Source organism: Phycodurus eques, chromosome 5, assembly GCF_024500275.1.
Source record: "Phycodurus eques isolate BA_2022a chromosome 5, UOR_Pequ_1.1, whole genome shotgun sequence".
Taxonomy (NCBI): Eukaryota; Metazoa; Chordata; class Actinopteri; order Syngnathiformes; family Syngnathidae; genus Phycodurus; species Phycodurus eques.
The window spans coordinates 24116512-24136025 of record NC_084529.1 but is presented as its reverse complement, the minus strand read 5'-3'; the positions used below and the strand labels follow the sequence as shown (position 1 = coordinate 24136025).

The following is a 19514-nucleotide window of genomic DNA, read 5'->3' as shown; positions in this document are numbered from 1 at the left end:
AGTACGTAAGGAAATAATGGGAATCCACGACTTGTGTGAGGTTAAACACTCGCGATTCATTGCTGATGCCCTTTTGTGTTGAAAGCAGTTGTCTCTAATTATCTGAATGCACAAAGCCACAACAGCTGTGCATTAAAATTGCGCTACGGACATGGTGATTTTCCACTCTGTCTGAAAGGCACAGGCCAATAAATGCTGTATTTGCTGTAAGGCCTCTCTCTGATGCACCTGTGTGAAAAGGGCTACTGTGGAATAATATGTTATGGTCGTTTGACTCCAGCTATCTCCGCAAAAGATGCCAGATGCTCCTCCTTTAATCCTGTCAGGATGTTACTTTGTAATCCAATGATGTTGTTTTGCAGGAAATTCCATTATTTCAAGCTCAGGACCAAAATCCACCCCGCATAGGATAGGAGATACAGTACACACAACTTATGTTTTAAAAAGGGGGCAAAATTTGAAAATGTTGACACAATTTAAAACTGTTCCCAGGTGTTGTAGTAACATGTACGCAACATGCTTTCATCAAAATACCCCAAGCATCAAGAAATATAACACTCCTTTTAGCCTTGACTGTTTTTAGGTTGTACTCCCATACAAATGAGCAGTCCACTGTGGGGAGTGTCAATACAAGAACAGCTTTGGTTACCATGACGACCAAGGCCGGAGGACCTTGATGAGCCCAGAGTCCAAAAAGGGGAGTGCAAATAGCTAGTGAGCACCCCTAAAGACATTAAAAGCATGGATTGGATTTTCACTTGTGGAGGCAGCACCTCATCACCAAGCCGCCCAATTACACGTCACTTAGTGTGTGACACATGCAGTTTACAGATCGCCGAAAACAATAATGTGCATCCAACAACATTGCAGCTCTGCTTGGGTTTACTGTGTTTCTGTGCAGTTTGGTGGTTGCTTGAAAATGGTGGGTCTTCACCCAGCATAGTGCCAAGCCATTGGCAGATAAAGTTATTAAGGGGGCTGTTATTATGTAAATTATCCCCACTGCTACATCACAATCTGATAACATTGAGAATGGCTTTGTAACAGACACATTTGTGTTCACAAAAGATTTACTTGGTTGATTAATTTCATGCCAGAGTGATTTGGTAATAATTACCCTGTGTTACAAATTATTATCCAAATGATATTTTTCTCTGATGTTGCTAAATAGTCAACACAAATGACAGTCAGAATAATATTGAAGTTATCAACTGTGAGAGCATAATTGCAATATTTTTGAACAAACCTCCCAATGATAAAACAAAAACCTTAAAATGCACTCTTCCAAATATTATGCACAACATACACATACACAGATATTTTATAGTTTTTAAAGAATTGAAAATAGTCATGTTGAATGTGGAGCATTATGAGGTTATTTACTGAAGCTAAAAACTAAAAGCTGTTTCAATCAAAAACATCTTAACAGATGTAATGTAACTTGACCTGTTAAGATATTTGTGTTTGAACTGGCTTATGATTTCACTAAATATGGTATCATCATGCTGCAAATTCAAGTAATGATGATTTTCAGCTCTTTAAAACCTAGAAAATGTCTTGAAACTCTGTTGTGTGTAATGATTTAGAAGAGCGCATTTTAACTGTTTTATTTTTCCCAAAGGTTTGTTGAAAAACATTCAAATTATGCTCTAATAGTTGATAACTTCAAAATTATGCTGATTATCAATTGCGTTGAAAATGATGCTGACTGTAATTTGGGTTGATTTAGGAAAATCCGAGTTGCATAATAATTTGTAACGAAGTATATATTAAAAGCAACAAACTGCTCCACAGAGTCATAGATTATTTAATTACAGCAATGACCTTCATACCGGGATACCAAGTCTTCATGCAGCACCTGTTCCAGCTGCATTGTGAGGTGTCATGAAAATATATCCCTTAAATGTTATACACTCCCTGGCAACAACATTAGGTACACCTGCATTATCTAATATAATTCACAAGAGCTGTATCCAAAACCTTTATGAAGATAATAAATGCCAGCAGCGTTCTTGAACAAATAGTATTGCACTTTTCACCCAGTTGATTTTCCTTAGAAAAATAAAATAAAAAAATAAACTTGGGTTACTGACAGCTGGTGTGAAGTCACGTCACACGTCTACTGATTCAATCAAAGCGAAACCCACCCGCCAACCATACGGCTCTCTCGAGCCAGCACAAACACTTCTGAGTAGTGGATCACTCTCTAATAAAGCCCTATAATCTGGCTTTTGGCTTCAGACTCGTGGTCCGCGGGCTTAATCCTTAACCAAAACAGCAGCTGATATAACACGCTAGCGCCTCGCAACCCACACACAAAACACACACAAGCACATCACTTCTAAAATAACCAAGATACTTGGGTTGTTATACCGTGCAGACATTATGCTCTCTAACTAGGAACAGATTACCACAAGGTATTCCACTGGACATCCTCCAATTGTCTTCCCAATACAGTGAAACCTCGATTTAACAAAACCAGAACCAACGGACTTCTAATTTAACGGACAGAGAATAGTCCATCCATCCATTTTCTACCGCTTATCCGGGTCGGGTCGCGGGGGCAGTAGCTTTAGCAGGGACGCCCAGACTTCCCTCTCCCCAGCCACTTCATCCAGCTCTTCCGGGGGGATCCCGAGGCGTTCCCAGGCTAGCCGAAGGATGTAGTCTCTCCAGCGTGTCCTGGGTCGTCCCCGGGGTCTCCTCCCGGTGGGATGTGCCCGGAACACCTCACCAGGGAGGCGTCCAGGAGGCATCCCAATCAGATGCCCCAGCCACCTCATTTGGCTCCTCTCGATGTGAAGGAGCAGCGACTCTACTCTGAGATCCTCCCGGATGACCGAGCTTCTCACCCTATCTCTAAGGGAGAGCCCGGACACCCTGCGGAGGAAACTCATTTCGGTCGCTTGTATCCGGGATCTTGTTCTTTCGGTCACGACCCACAGCTCGTGATCATAGGTGAGGGTAGGAACGTAGACCGGTAAATTGAGAGCTTTGCCTTTCGGCTTAGCTCCTTCTTTACCACAACAGACCGATACAAAGTCTGCATCACTGCAGACGCTGCACCGATCCACCTGTCGCTCTCCCGTTCCATTCTTCCCTCACTCGTGAACAAGACCCCAAGATACTTGAACTCCTCCCCTTGGGGCAGGATCTCATCCCCGACCTGGAGAGGGCATGCCACCCTTTTCCAACTGAGGGCCATGGTATCAGATTTGGAGGTGCTGACAGAGAATAGTGTCCGGTTGAAATTCAAAATGCCTCTCTGTAGCAGACAGAGTCAGAGTTAGTTCCAGAATAGGCTGTTGTTGTTTATTTGCACAATAAACAGAAAAAGACTGGGAGGCTACCCGTATTTCCAGGTTGTGCCACTGTTGTTTACTCGGTCGCTTGTCGTGTACTGAGGTGGCGGCGCCGGACATGCCTCCACCACCACGGTCCTCCCCCGTAGGCTGGCGAGAGAGCGCTCTGAGTGGCCACGGCGACACCTGTCCCCCGTGGCTTCTCACAGCGAGAGAGTGCACTCTCACCACCGACGACCTAATGTAGAGGACCGAGGTGGCATGTGGGTGTGGCTCGGGTAAGGCGAGTGGCGTACAAAACATTGTGAAGCACAATATATCAAGCGTTGGATTGTTGGTCCACTAAAAGAGAACATGAGGTGAGAGTGGACGTGTGGGTGACATAAGAGAGGGGGCTCTTTGGAGCTTGTCAAATGCTCCCATTCACTTGAATGGAACTGGCCGTCGCTGGCGGCAACGAATGCAAGCGTCACAATTTCATCCACCAGTTACTTTATAAATTACAAATATAGACATATGTATCGTTGTAAAACAAGTCAGTTCAGTCAGGTCAAACCAACATGACTTGAGACAGAAATAATGGGTGCTAACTTACTGTAATTAAATTACTTTATTGCAATCAAATTACTTTAACAAATACTGTTAATGACATGCCAACTCTAACTTTCTCACTGTCCCTGCTGGCTATATGGACGGGTGTTGTCCAGAGTTTGCATCAGCGTCCGTTTGGTTGCGCGTTTCCTTTTCCATGCGGTGTTGCTTGAACGCTGCATGCTCCTCCTTGTGTATAGTCTTCAGGTGCCTGAACATATTTGTTGTGTTGAAGCATTTAGATGACTTTCCGCCACGAGGTACTTCAGTTTTGCACGGATTGAAAATGGAGTACTGTCTGTCTTAGACACCGCAAAGAAATGTCCCACACCGCCAACATGTTCTTTCAATGACAAGACTGAAAAAAAACTTTAATGGCCGTCAGATATTTACAGTACTACGTCACAAGACACATGACAAGGCTAAAAATAAACTAGATTTTGGATTCATACACCACCATGACCCGGAGTACCGTAATTCTTCGTCTATAATGCGCATTTCCCCCCCAAAAAATGGTCAAAAGTCAATAGTGCGCATTATACATAGGTATCAGGGGGAAATGAAAAAAAAAAAACTTTAACATTTTATAAATGTATGCTGCCATCTAGTGATGAGAAAGGTGTACACTTTCATTCCAATTTGCCACTGCCACCTAGAGGTTATGAAAAAGGTGTACACTTTCATTCTAATATGCCAACCCACCTAGAAGTTATGAAAAAGGTGTAGCCTACACTTTCATTCCAATATGACAGCGGTACGTATGACTGCAAAATGCAAACTCCACACAGGTGAGGCCGGATTTGAACCTGGGAACTGCCAGGCAGATGTGCTAACCAGTCGGTCATCGTGCAGTATATAACATATACATATTAATTAAATATAAATATATATATTAAATATATATTTACTTTGTTGGTAAAATGACTCGAAACTCAAAGTGTAGGACTTGCAACTTGACTCGGGACTTGCATGTCTCGACTTGAGACTTGATTCTGGACTTGCCTGTCTCAACTTGGGACTTGATTCAGGACTTGAGGCCAAAGACTTGAGACATACTTGTGACTTGCAAAGCAATGACTTGGTCCCACCTCTGACGATAAGCCTTCAAATTTCCATAATATCAATCCATCCATCTATCCATTTTCTGTACCGCTTATCCTCACTAGGGTCGCGGGGGGCTGGAGCCTATCCCAGCTATCTTCAGGCGAGAGGCGGAGTACACCCTGAACTGGTCGCCAAGCCAATTACAGATTTTCATAATATGTCGACTTGAAATGAAATGTTGGCCCATGATGCGATCTTACAAAAAATATTTCAAATAATATTTCAAAAAAATATTTCAAATAATGACATGTGTTTTATGCAAAATCTTAGAAAAGTACAGGGCAGATGAGCAGGTCAAAACAATTTACAGTGCGAGCCTGTTCTCAGCTTCACTCTGACTTATCCTTAACCTGTTTGGCAGCCATCCAGTCACAGGATTTTTTGTTCGCTTCACTTAAGCGTGACCGATAAATGTCTTTCATTAAAAAAATAAAAATAATAAAATAAAATAAAATAAAATAAAATGAAAAAAATCAAGCGGCAATGAGTAGGCCCCAATACCCTCTTCTGCATGGCAAATCCTCGAAATGATTGTCATGAAGTTTGACGCCATGTTCGCAAACAATATAGCTTTGTGATTTGGCATTGTCCATCTTAGGATACCTGCTTTATTTATTTAAAAAAAAAAAAAAAAAAAAGTGTTGGAGGCTAATTTTTTTTCTAATATTCCATGGGGCGCTATTGAGTGAGTTCTGTTGAGTCGTGTTCAGTACCCCTAAAATACATAAGTTTTTACCAAGATACACGTGCCTGCGAAAACTGGGGAATTTATGGCATGTTACCCTCCCCCCCAAGGAATAATAACAAATGCAGGAATTACAATTAGCTTGAAAACCTCTTAAGATCATACAAACCTCTTTATCGCGTTCTAACTGCAGGCCGGCATCGAGCAGGCCGGTTTCAAACTCCTCCCTTATGAGAGCCTTTTCCTCCTCAGACAGCGTTGACTCCTCTGCATCTCCCGAAGTAGTTCCTCCTCCTGCCTCTCCGGACTCTGGGTCCATTTCCCATAAACCCGGTATGGGGATGGGAATGCTGCCGTTGGATGCAATGGAGAGGCGTCCCTTGGATACCTGTCTTTTTTTGTATTTGTAGCACAGCACATAATCCACCTTCCTCTTGCCATCAGTGAAAAAGAGCCCTGGGCCGAGGTCGATGCCGGACTCCTACAAAGAAAACAGTGAACACAACGCATGAGCTCAGTGGTGGAGCGAAGGAACACAGCAATACAGAGCAGGTGTGGGCAAAGTATGGCCAGGTTCTTTAATCCAGCCCACCAAGCATTTACATTTCAAGAGTCTTTGAAAATTGGTTGTGTTTTGTGTTTATTTTTCCCATCAAATGGTTAATATATTTATTGTCAATAAAACGTAATAAATTACACATGCCTTGAAGATTTACTGTATGTATTATTTATGTAATCAATTAATTGCCTAACGTATTTATTGTAAACAGTAAAATAAACAATTGTACATATAAATTGAACATTTCTTAAATTAGATGATTAGTTAATTAAGTTCAGTAATTAAAAATAATTTGTAAAATAAATCATTTTACATTAAAATTGAGCATGTTTTGCTTGTTTAATCAATTTATCTCATTAAGTAATTAGTTAATTGTAAATATAAAAATAGTAAATTACACAAGTTTACATAATACTGTATGTTGAAGAAAGTAATTTTTCATATCCCATTAAATAATCAATGTATTGTCAATAAAATGAAAAACATGAAAGTAAAACATTTTACATATTTTATTTGATTAAATATTGGTTAATGAATTATAATTACCTTATAAATGACAACATTTCAAAATTAAAACATTTAAATTCCAGAAATTTCTTTTTACATTCAAATGTTTACTTTCTTATTTGTACTTCATCTACGAATGACTTGGCTCATCTGTCCCTTTTAAAAATCAAACGTGGCCCTTGGGCGAAAACTTCCCCACCCCGATATACAGGAGAGAGACTGGTCAGTACCTGAGGAGGAGGCTGGTCGTTGTCAGGGAGGCCAACAGCGGGGGGGCCTCCGTTGGTGGCGTCGAGCCCAAGCCCGCAAAGCGAGTGGGCCAACGAGACGAGCTTTGCAGAGTGAACGGACGACGACTCACTCATTGCTGTGACGACGGACATGCGGCCTTTTTCGTTTCATCCCTCTGATGGCACATGGGAAGCAGAGAAACTTCTGAACAGTGTCAACATTTTAGAAACCTCTCTCAGTATCATGCAAAGGAGTTAAAACCACAGACATATTTTATATATATATGTCAATAGGTTTATGACAGTGCAAATCAAAACTGGACCATATTATGTTCCCTCGACAGATTTCTTTTGTCATTAGAATTTTCAAGTGTAGCTGATTTTGCACCCAGTGACTGTATTATGACTTTAAAGGATGCAAAGTGATGAAAAAAGAGAAAACCTTTCATTCTTTTCCGTTTTCATACAGTGGCCAAATTTGAGCTACAGGTTCACTATGAACAAACATTTTTTTAAAGGGTCATAGTGCTTAACTTCTCACTACTATGAATGAAACAACCAATTCACTACTAAGGACGTCCATTTCTATGCCTTTCTGTGACTTCCAATCTCTCTGTTTCAACCTGCTGATGACATTCCGTGACACTCAAAGCTCAGCGATTACTTCCACCTGAGCACTTCCTCTTTGAGGCCTAGCATTGCTGAGGCACTTTTGATCAATTGTTCGGTGTTGTCTTGGTCTCATGATGTCAAAATGTAAACAGCATGACAAGGAGGACTGTTTAAATACAAATTATATTTTCAACCAGTAAATGTATTGGTCTATTCATGGATCAAATAAGTACTGACGGTTGGACATGTGCATTCAAATGTTTAAAGAAGGTCAACTAAAGTTTAACTGTAAAGATTATAGTACATTTTCAGTTCATCTTGAACTTTCACCCCAAAGCCCAATACCCCTGACCATTTTGTGAGTAAATATTATATTAAATATTTCGTGAAAATTGAGAAGAGCCCATGCAGCATCATGAAGTGCTTTAATGCAAACACGTTCGGTGAGCTCTCGACCTTTGACATTTTGAACATGGAATTTCAGCGAATTCCCCTTAAAAATATCATTCAAGGTGTACAACATTAAACCACTAAAATGTATTTTTCTTTTTAGGAATTCAAGTTCACATAAAATTTGACATCCTCATCAAGAAATAATAAAAACAGTAAACAACGTAAAACAGTGCCCATAGTAATCTGAAAATCGGATTAATAACAGTCATGGATGCCGATAATTAAAGATGCAAGCAGCGATGAACGGGCCCTGACGCCTCCATTTTTCAGGACAAATCCTCAAAATGATCATCCAACTTTGACGCCATACTCCTCCCACAATCGATGGCGTAGGCAAAAAGCAATTTAGTTTAGCCCATCTGTCTAGAATACCTGCTTCCAATTGGGACAAATTCACTCATTGGAGTTTGTCAAGGACCAGCTCTGGAATTCATCTCAGATGGCTGCTACAAACCAAATTGTTCGACTGCCTGTTCAATTTTGGGCATGGGTGCATCCTGTTATGATTGACTCATCCAATTTTGCGTATATCAGTGAAACTGATGTCATGGATAATTGTTTTTTGAGTGTCCTTATTCATGGCAAATCCCCAAAATGATCATAAAACCTTTGATGCCATGGTTCATCCACATTAAATGGTGTTGGCAAAAAGGCTTGATAATTTATTCCAATGTATTTCATTGTTGGGCTAATGTGGCCAAATTCCTTAGTAGGAGTTCAATGTGCCCAAAATTGCAGCCCAAAGCAAAATTGACAACTTCCTGTTCAATTACTATGTTGCCTTGAGACTTTTTCATGCATCTTGATATGATAGACGTCCGCCCAATATGGTGTTGAACTGTCAAAGTGGTTGCAGGAGGCACTGCTCAGTGAATTTTGAGAGTAGTATATACAGGACCTCTAAAATACAAACATTTTTATCGGGATACACACATTCTGTGTCAGCTATTAGGGTCCATTTAGAAATGTTGTTGCCCAGAGCTGTGAGCTTGATTTGACTTTCCAGTATCATGTCACGTTTTAAGTGACGGATGAAGAATTAAAGCCAAAGTTAAGCTATCCCTACGCTTTTTTGCCCCAATTGAAGATGTAGGATCAGATTAAGCTCTGAGTGAGCGGGTGCCGTTTGCAACAATCTACTGGGTTAATTTGGTCACTGGGCTTCATTCGTTTGGGATTTTAAATGATTTTTTTTCAGAGGCTTAAGATACTGTAGGTATGAACGGTAACATCATGCCTTGAAAAAGATGTCTAACAATAACATTAGCAGACTGCTAATGCTAGTGCTAACACAACACGATGGGTCCTAGTTAGTCCATATGAAGAAAACAATTTTTTTAAAAAGAGAACAATGAATAATAATATCTTTGTCATTTGCATATTTCTATCAGCAAAGAGGAATTGTTTTTGTTCTTTAAAAAAATAAAAATCCAAAATTGGATTTTTGTAAAAAAAAGAAATTGGGGGATATTTCATCTTTAAACCATATTGCTCATCGCTACATTATAGTTTTGACAGTTACCAATATTTACCTGTGTGATTATCATGTGTCATCAAAGGGTTAGTAGGTTTGTTTCTGTTTGACTCTATATAGGATTAACTTATTTTTTACACTTGTTATGACAGTTAATAATGCTAAAATATTGCCTGAATAGTTTTTGGAACATATGTCCATCATTCCCTATGGTAATATATCTAAACTATGAGGCACTTTCTGTTTGTGATTAGCATGTAACCCGTGCACATATTGTTATGTTGGAACAGGCCGCACAGCAGGGCACATGCACATGTCTGTCAGGCTTACAAGCCTGTAAGCTCTGCTGACAGCTCAACACAAATGCGGAAAGGTCAACAAATGCACCCTCATATGAAGAGGCAGAGGGTACCAGGCTAGCTCAGGGGTTTGATTATTAACGTCAGTCCAACAGATTAAACACTACTAATTTTAAACACTATCCATCCATCTTCTATACCACTTATCCTCACCATGGGCACAGGTGTGCTGGCACCTATCTCAGCTAACTTCAGGCGAGAGGCAGGGTACACTCTGAACTGTTTGCCAGCCAATCGCAGGGCACATATGGACAAACAACAATTGGGACTCACATTCACTCCTACACATAATTTAGAGTCTTCAATTAAATTATCATGCATGTTTTTGCAATGTGGGAGGAAACCGGAGTACCCGGAGAAAACCCACGCACGCACAGGGAGAAAATACAAACCCTGCACAGGGAGGCCTGATTTGAACTGTGAGGCAGATGTGCTTAAGAGTCGTCCACCGTGCCGCCTCTTTGCACTATAATAATAATAACTTTATTATTAGGACTGCAACTAACATTAATTATAATACTCAATTAAGATGGCGATTTTCTTCGATTAATCAATGAATAGAATTAAAAACATACATTTATAAATGTCCATCCCCTTTTTCGAAAACAGGACATTATTTCAAATTGACAGTGCAGAAATTGCACACAAGTCAAATTATTATGATTCAGTTACTGGTTTGGTCCGTAGCATGTCAGACACTTTGCAAAAATGTTAAGCATTGTTTTCCGAAGTAAATGCAGATTGAAAATGCCTTTTTTAGATTAAACACAAAGATAATCAATCTGCTTTCATGAAGCACCACAGAATTCTGAGGATTTGGACAATTTCAATTGAAAACTCTCTAAACAATGAATGGATTATAAAAAATAGTTGTTGATTAATTTAAAATGGATTAGTTGTCAATTAATCAATTCATTGCTGCACCTCTAATTCATATAACACCTATTAAAAAAAAAAAAAAAAACAAGGTGCTTCACATGAAAACAGTCAATGAACATAATAAAACCATTGAACAATTTCAAAAACCAGTAAAACAAAAGGTGAAATATCTAAATAGATAATAAAAATAAAATACAAAACAGAATTAAACACTAGCATCTTTAAGAGAAGGCTGCATGGTTTAAGAGATTTAAAAGCAGACACAAAAGGTTAGAAAATGCACCAGACTTTCACACTACAGGTGATCGTTTTTAATATATATATATATATATATATATATATATATATATTATTTATTTATTTGTTTTAAATAGAAGCAATGATAATTAACAAATTGGAGATCGTGTGGAAATGTGTTTAATTCAACAGTTGTACGCATCCAGATGGTCAGATGGGGGCGGGGGAAGAAGCTTCGGCTCATCCACACGCACACACACGACAACAACATTTTTGTAGCCAATAAATTAACAGGGGAAAAAAAGTTTGGTGTCTAGTTTGTCCAATATACAAGCAGATAGAGGCCAAACGTTTGCGTAAAAGTGCGCACAATGGACAACCCAAGACGATAGAAGTACTAAATAGTCAGATTTGTTGTTATTATTCCACAAACACACAAAAGAGACGACTGGATACTCACTTGTGCTCGTGGAGGATCAGCTGGCTGCCCCGTGGAGGTGGACGACCGTGAGAATAAAGATGATTTCTAAGACGCGTGAGGTGCGCGTTGGCGCGGGCCTGAGATGGGACACAAAAATCCGCACACGCTCCCGATACCCACTGGGCTTAGCTCGGCGCGCGCACGCGAGACCGCTAATTCCCCCTGAGTCCCGGGGACATAGCGGGCATCTTGTTGCCTTGCAAACCAAACTCTTGAAGAGGAAAAAGTCCGCGCAAAAAAAAAAACAACAACAAAAAGAAAAAACGTTTTACAGCCAGTTCTGCCTCCCTTCTACCATCGCTAGCTACAGCTGTAAAGTTTACGAAAACGATTATAAGCCTTGACTTTACAATAAATTCAACTTAAACAACATTACATTTTGGCAGAAGTCCAAAATTTGTCTCATCACTTCAGGAAATGTCACCAAAATTTGCATAATTGGGCAGTTTCTTCTTCGGTTGTCAAAACACGTTTTAATCAGAGCAAGCGCCACCCAGAGGACCATGGTGGAACCGCATAATCACTGTTGAAATATACGACGTGTACGACGACGTGTTGGTCGATTTTTGTTCTTTTTTTTTAACTTAAAAGGAGACGTGCCTTATTTCCCACATTTTGTCTTAGTAAAACGACTGTGGCATACTTTAATCAAAATACTCCAAGGCTCAAGAAACTGACATTTCTTGCCACGGTGAAAAGAGCTGGTTGTAGGGCGGATCTGTCAGGCACTGCTCCACAGCGCTCATCTTGTATCACATTCTGCTGGGCCAAGGCGAGCCCAGCGATCATTAGATTGACAATGGGCTGCATCTCGTCAGAACGTTCCTACCAGTGTTTGGCCTTCTCCTTGCTTAAACCAGCTGAAGCAGTGCCCAGAGTGTGGAAAACAAGCAAGCACCAAAGACAATTAAAAAAAGTAATAATAATAATTTGGGGAGGAGAATGCACACTTAACATAAAGTACATTGTTGGTTTTTAGGGCAGTGGTAAGCTGTGCATTTCTTACCTGGGCCTTCAGTGGGGATTTATCAGACTTATTTCACCTCTTAATACAAAAATTATCCACCACGGCTTTATGGGTACCGTCCAAAACATTACTTTTGTAGTGTCGACATACATTGGACTTTTACAACTTGGGAATATATATGACGCACAAAACAGAAAGGGAAAAACTGACTGTCTTGTTTTATTATAAGTTGTGTGTTGTTTAATACGGGTACATTGGTCTTGGATATAGACAATCAGGTCAACAAAAGTATAATAACTAGCTTCTGTTGCCTTCTAAGTGCATTGTTTGGACTGACAGTTGCATGCGGTGACAGACAGGACTGTGTGGTAGCCGCGGGTTCCGTTGGCACACAGGACGGGAACGCTGACGGGCTCTGTCTCCGTGGCGACGCAACACACACACTCCTGCTCCATCGCGGCCCTCTGCAGGGAGTACATGGACTTACTGCGACATTTACCCTGACAGACAGGGAGAGACAGAGAGATCATATGGTCAGACAGTTAGTTTTAGGACTTCATTGGTGTTTGATGAATCATCTAATTAAAGTACGACTGTTCCCTTACCTCGCAGTAGTGCAATTCAATCTGCTGCTCAGATTGGCAGTTGTCCACTTTGACATAGTTCAGTGTTCCCACCGTACTCCGACACTCTGACTCAGTACCTTCACATGAACATGTGCAAACACGCTTATTAAAAACCGACTTAAAACAAATCAAGTACAGTAGTGCCTCGAGATACGAGTGGTCCGACTTACGAGTTTGTCGTTTGGCCGACTTTTTGCTTTGACTAGTGAGCACAAACTTGAAATACAAGCGCTTCATGTTGGCAGTGAACTCAACTCACAATAAGCAAAGTGAACTATTAAAAAAAATAAAAAAAAGGCTTCAAACTGTTTAATGCCACTCCCAGTTGAGGTTTACTGTCAAAGTAAAGATAAACCTAAGAGCACATGTATTTAAAACAACCGCATAGCTTAGAATTTAGTCCACTAGCTTAATGCTAAGGCATAATGGGAAACGTGCATATATAACCCTTTAAGCAACCGATATTTGAACACAAACAGCGCAGCAACACAATTTAGTAAGTTATCAGAGTCACATATTCTTTCTCCTCCGGGAGGAGCTGAGACATATATACAATAGATTATTTCCTGGTCGGACGTCCATGTACAACAGTATATCCGTCTGCCTGTCTTACACTGGGGCGGCACGGTGTACGACTGGTTAGCACATCTGCCTCACAGTTCTGAGGACCCGGGTTCATTCCCCGGCCCCGCCTGTGTGGAGTTTGCATGTTCTCCCCGTGCCTGCGTGGGTTTTTTCCGGGTGCTCCGCTTTCCTCCCACATCCCAAACAGATGCATGGTAGGTTGATTGAAGACTCTAAAATGCCTGTAGGTGTGATTGTGAATGTGAGTGCGAATGGTTGTTTGTTTGTACGTGCCCTGCGATTGGCTGGCGACCAGTTCAGGGTGTACCCTGCCTCTCGCCCAGAGATAGCTGGGGTAGGCTCCAGCACGCCTGCAACCCTAGTGAGGATAAGCGGTATGGAAAATGAATGAATGAATGTCTTTTACTGTGCCCAGAGGGCCAAGGCGGGCAGCAGCACAATGTCCATTCAATTGATGAAAATTGTGACAAAACTGTTAAATTCTATTTAATTACATCATTCCTGTGTGTTTTTATAAAGTACAATATTATAGAGTGCTACATTGCTCATTAAAAAACAAAAAATAAAACAAAAAACATTAGAACATTTTGGTTTTTTGGGGGGGGGAGGCTGGAACTGATTAATGGCATTTCAATTAATTTCAATGGGAAAAGAGGATTTGCGATAGGAGCGATTCGAGTTACAAGCGTGGTCACGGGATGAATTAAACTCATATCTCAAGCCACCACCGTATCTAGTACGAGCAAGCTACTCACACATCTCACAGCATGTAGATCCAATCTGTCTCACAGTCCCCTGGGAACAAACAGGAGTTATGTCAATAAAAATGATGTCAAAGCTTGTGGATGAATGTGTATGGGCAGGTGGGTTGCGTGTGGCGTTCGTACCCCCTGTTCAAGGCATGATTGGCGGTTGAAAGGCGGGCAGGCGGTCGTTTGGATATTCAAGACCAGGTCTTCTTCGCTGTTGATGCCGCAAGTGAATTGTTTGCAGCCTTCCTCCTTCGTGGTGTTCACCTGGAGGTCAAATAGTAAGTATGGTATAGCATGGGCGATTCTCGGATCAGAGGTTTGGGCACCGGTGCTAGGATTCATTTTAGAGGTGTTTGATCAGCATGCCCAACAATGGACTAGAAATACCTATTGCAGTCAGTAAGCCATTCAGTTGCACTTTGGCTTAAATATTATCACATGTACGCGACACAACAACTAATTTCTCTGATTCCAGCCCAGACAGAGGACAGTGGTACTGTCTGACTACCTGAACGTGTGGTGTGTGGTGTGTGTGTGTGCGTGTGTACATGCATGCATGTGTGCACGTGTCTGTCTGTATGCATACCTCCACACTCATTTGCCTCCCACCGGGCGTTTTGAAAAAGCATGTCGTGGGAACACAGCGATCACAACAAGTGCCTTCTTCTTTCTGTGCCGTGTATCCCTGTGGTGAGCACTACGTGTTAATTTATTTACAAACAAATACCTATATAATTACCATGCCGGCACTGTCCAAATGCAATGCAAGACATAAGACATGAGAACTACCATGGGACAAGGAACACAGGTGGTTCCCGTGCAGGAGAGCCGGTGTTTCTTGATGAGACCACCCTCCACGATGCATTCACAGTGTGTGCACATGTCCATCATCAGCGTCTCTCCTGCCTAGTCAAACAAAGAAAAAACAAGACATTGTATTAATTTTATTTTACAATTTAAAACAGTTCACAAGTTTCTTAATAACATGCTTTCGTCAAAATACCCCAAGGATCAGGAAATTTAGCCTGTTTTGAGAGGCTGGTCCTGTCTCATGCAAATGAGCCTTGGTTTACTCCGCCTCTCTCTACTGCTGGGCAAATGTCGAGTAAGGCTTTCGTTACCATGACGACTAGGGGCCGAGCAAGGGGGTGGCTACTTGTTGAGGCCAGAATATTAAAAAAACGCAAAACACTAGTGTTTTCATTCATGGAGGTAGCACTTCATTACAATTTGTCAATTCGCGTGCAGCTCCATGTATGTGTCACATGCAGCGGATAAATACTCCTCACATCCGAACCACTTCGACAACTTCACCCAACCCTCGGGTATGTGCGGCTCATCAGAAACTAATGCATCAGCATTGCGGGGGCACAGGCGGGGTGAGCAGTGGCTTATTTGCATGAGAAAGGACGGCCCCCTGTACTGTGCCAGAACAGCGTTCATTACCATGGTGATACAATCACCATGGTAATGATGGTCTCTCTCTCAAAATCCAGAGAGGATCACTCAGACGCATTTTGGAGAAAAAAGGAGCAATACTTTACTACTACTATATACTAATAATATTTACTGTGTAATTTCACACTTGATGGGTGGGCAGGCACTCGCAAAAAAAAAAAAAACTATTCTGTACAAGCTATTAAAAAGTACATTTACCGATTTGCCATAAAATCCCCTTTAACATAAAAAACACATCAAACTGAACTCATTCAACATTTAAAAAAAATATATTGCTTACACCAATGAGCGTGTGGTTCACGACGCAGGCATCTAAAGGAACTGCAAGGGAGAAATACACCATCATCAACTGTACAAAGTAAGGTCAAGTCGAAATGAGCTGGTATGAATACGACCTCTGCTGGAAAGACCCTGCAACTACATTTCTGTTGCTTACTGACACTAGTCAGTAGCCAGCTGATCCAGAGGGTCCTCTGTTTCGGACGACATATGACGTTTTGAGGTTATGAATGGCACAGTGAACTACTTTGCCCAGCGGCGTAACAATACGTGGTCATGTGGCACAAGAAGGCTCAGCAACCGATGTATTTACTGTCAATGGATTGTTTTATATAGTGAACCTCTGCCGATTCGTAAACTCACCTAGGGGTGAACCTAACTATTTACTGAAAACTTCGTGTTTTCTGTAACACCCTGCCTAAGATGCCCCCCTGCTTCTTCTTAAGCACCATGTCTACAATAGCCAGCCGGCTTGACAGCGAACAGCAGCATGATGGAAGATTTAAGTAGAAGTACTTCCATGGCACAAGGGTTAGGGTTGTTTTAAACATGCATCCATCCATCCATTTTCTGAGCCGCTTAAGGGTCGCGGGCGTGCCGGAGCCTATCCCAGCTATCATCGGGCAGGAGGCGGGGTACACCCTGAACTGGTTGCCAGCCAATCGCAGGGCACATAGAAACGAACAACCATTCGCACTCACATTCACACCTACGGGCAATTTAGAGTCTTCAATCAACCTACCATGCATGTTTATGGTATGTGGGAGGAAACCGGAATGCCCGGAGAAAACCCACGCAGGCACGGGGAGAACATGCAAACTCCACACAGTCGGGGCTGGGGATTGAACCCCGGTCCTCAGAACTGTGAGGCAGACACTCTAACCAGTTGACCACCGTGCCGCTGTTTTAAACGATACAGGCAAAAAAAAAAAAAACCTGGCATGGGCATCCATTACTCACAAATTTTCACTACAGTATTTGCAACAGGGCTCGGTCTTTAAATCCCGCAAATAGAAAGGGTTTACTTTATTCATGGCCTAGTGTTTTTCATACAAATACTGTAATTATGACTTTAATACTGCATTGGTTAGAAGTGGCCTAAGCCACATTCACACATAGATACAAATTCTGGTTATGTTGCCGCCTTAAGAACGGAATTCCCATTGTAAAGCGAGGACCCCCTGTGTTTAATTTAACCAGCTTAAGATTAGCTCGTAGCATCACGTGTGATGTTTACCACAGTGGCAGTGGGGACAGCAGTCCTGCGTGTCGCAGCGTAGCTCAGAACCCAGCGGGCAAGACGGCGTTTCCATCGCGTAGCAGCTGATGTTGGTCGAAGAAATGAACAACTCGCCCTTCACCCTCTCGCACTGGTACATGACACATTTGTTGATGGAAGACTGCCATTGCTCCCCCACCTACACATGCAGATTGAATAAATTCTATTTGCCTGAATTAGTGTGACAGTTATTAAGTGCATGTGTAAGTTGCAAACCTGTCTAAGTGTTCCTGCGATCAGAGCGTCCCCTCGCATTTCTCCCTCTGACTCCACACAGCTGGTTTGCCTGCACTTCCCGCAGCATTCTCCCCTGGACAGAGTGTATGTCGAACCCTGTGGTGGATACATACAAAATACAATTGTTAGTTTGCTCACTCCCAAAAACATATAAAGTCTACATGTACAACTTTCATGGTTGTTTACTGATTTTGGTAATAGACAGCATGTCAGTCAGAAATGGTATGCTATGGTATGTCTTTGATGCAATATTGACTGACATTCTGTCTATTACCAATATCAACAACCAACTGTAAAAATTGGAGACTTAAAAATGCAGAAGGGAATCAAATGATTTTGTTTGCCTCACCAGGGGGCAGTTCCGTTGGCACACTGGCGTAGAGCACTGAGCAACATGCAGTGAAGTTTCCTTGTCCAGTTGTTGGCTGCACCTGCACTTCTCACATCCCTCATCCCAACTGCTGCCCACCGCATGGACCACGTTGCCCATTACACACACCTGTTGGGTAAGCATTTATTCAAAAACTTCATGGAAAACCATTAGAACTGATATGCCTCAAAGTCAGCTAAAATAAGATGTGGTCCACTCGTGACCCCAATGAGGACAAGTGCAATAGAAAATGGATGGATGGAATTTTGGACTTTTCAAATTTGTGTATAAAAAGGCAAATTGTGAAACACTGACTTTATCTGGCAGGCAGCTTGTCTCAGTGCAGCCGCAGTCGTCCGTCTTGGAGGCCGTGATGAAGCCGGCCGGGCAGGTGCGGGTGGAGTTCTGGCACCTACACGAGCACTCGAACACATCGCAGCACTTTGTCTTTTTGACTGTCAGCTGGCGATGGGCGCTGCAGACTGGGGTGGGACTGAAAGGGCAGTACTGCTTTTTGCAAACTGGGTGGTTGAAAAGAGATGAAGCTATGTTAAAGTCAAAGCGTTCATAGGTGTGATCTCAGGTTCCTGAGGCTGAAAACCTGTCCTACCGCACTCGTGTATAGCTTGACATTCTCCCGGGTTTTTCAGAACCGGCACTTCACCGTCCACACAGCGGGGGGGCTCGGGAAGGTCACAGCTTGACAGATCACACACTGAAGTCACAGAGGGAGCACATGAGCTACATGGAAAATGATCCACTAAAGTCTCAGAGGGAAAAAACTATTATTTTTAAAGAAAACATGCATTTTTTTCACAATTTGAAAGTGTTCCCAGATGTCTTAATAACATCAAAAAATGTATATATATAGATATATATACATCATAAAAAAAGTAAAAGCACTGGTTGTTTTTTTCACTCGTAGAGGCAGCACTTCACCACAAAGCCTCCGAATTACACTTATCACTTAGTATAGTGGATCATTGCATGTGGCACATGCAGAGGACGCATCAGCAAACACCAATACACCCAGTCGCTACGTCAACTCTGCCAATTACAAGTATGAGACACTAATTAGATCATAACACTGCTAATGCTAATCTGCCCTAAAACTGCAGCTCTACTCAGCATTTGCTTCAGACATGAGAGTGCTCCCATATAGTCGGACCGAGCCATAAAAATGGTGAATCTTCACCCAGACTAGCAGCCAAGTCATGGGTGGAGAAACTCAGTGTATGGGCGCTATTATGTAAGTAAGCACCAATTTACTTACTGGGTGGGCCAACACTTCAGAGACACAACTACAGTGCTACTTGACGAACGAGTTTAATCCGCTGCGCAACCAAGCTCGCAACTACATTTACCCGTCATTTATCAAATATGATTTTCCCCATTGAAATGCATTCCGGCCCCCGAAAAAACATATTATCATATTATATATAATATGTAATATATCATATTACATATTATACATATTATTATATTATC

At 41.7% G+C, this 19514-nt stretch overlaps 2 protein-coding genes across 4 annotated transcripts in view; both read right to left on the bottom strand.

The window, feature by feature from the left end:
- ano2a (anoctamin 2a) overlaps positions 1-11653 on the bottom strand; it is a 34152-nt gene extending 22499 nt beyond the window's left edge. For both annotated transcript variants that reach the window (XM_061678268.1, XM_061678269.1), the window contains exons 1-3: positions 11453-11653; positions 6979-7154; positions 5852-6163 (exon numbers count right to left, since the gene is read on the bottom strand). In XM_061678268.1, the coding sequence (XP_061534252.1) occupies positions 5852-6163; positions 6979-7131 (465 nt within the window). In that variant the 5' untranslated portion in view covers positions 7132-7154; positions 11453-11653. The remainder of the gene's footprint in view (positions 1-5851; positions 6164-6978; positions 7155-11452) is intronic.
- A 1002-nt stretch (positions 11654-12655) lies between these two features.
- Positions 12656-19514, bottom strand: part of vwf (von Willebrand factor) — a 45444-nt gene continuing 38585 nt past the window's right edge. For both annotated transcript variants that reach the window (XM_061678262.1, XM_061678263.1), the window contains 12 exons: positions 18637-18741; positions 18342-18547; positions 18006-18155; positions 17636-17752; positions 17378-17558; positions 16142-16182; positions 15193-15309; positions 14990-15088; positions 14539-14667; positions 14407-14446; positions 13046-13143; positions 12656-12940 (listed from right to left, as the gene is read on the bottom strand). In XM_061678262.1, coding sequence (XP_061534246.1) covers positions 12755-12940; positions 13046-13143; positions 14407-14446; positions 14539-14667; positions 14990-15088; positions 15193-15309; positions 16142-16182; positions 17378-17558; positions 17636-17752; positions 18006-18155; positions 18342-18547; positions 18637-18741 — 1469 coding nt within the window. In that variant the 3' untranslated portion in view covers positions 12656-12754. The remainder of the gene's footprint in view (positions 12941-13045; positions 13144-14406; positions 14447-14538; positions 14668-14989; positions 15089-15192; positions 15310-16141; positions 16183-17377; positions 17559-17635; positions 17753-18005; positions 18156-18341; positions 18548-18636; positions 18742-19514) is intronic.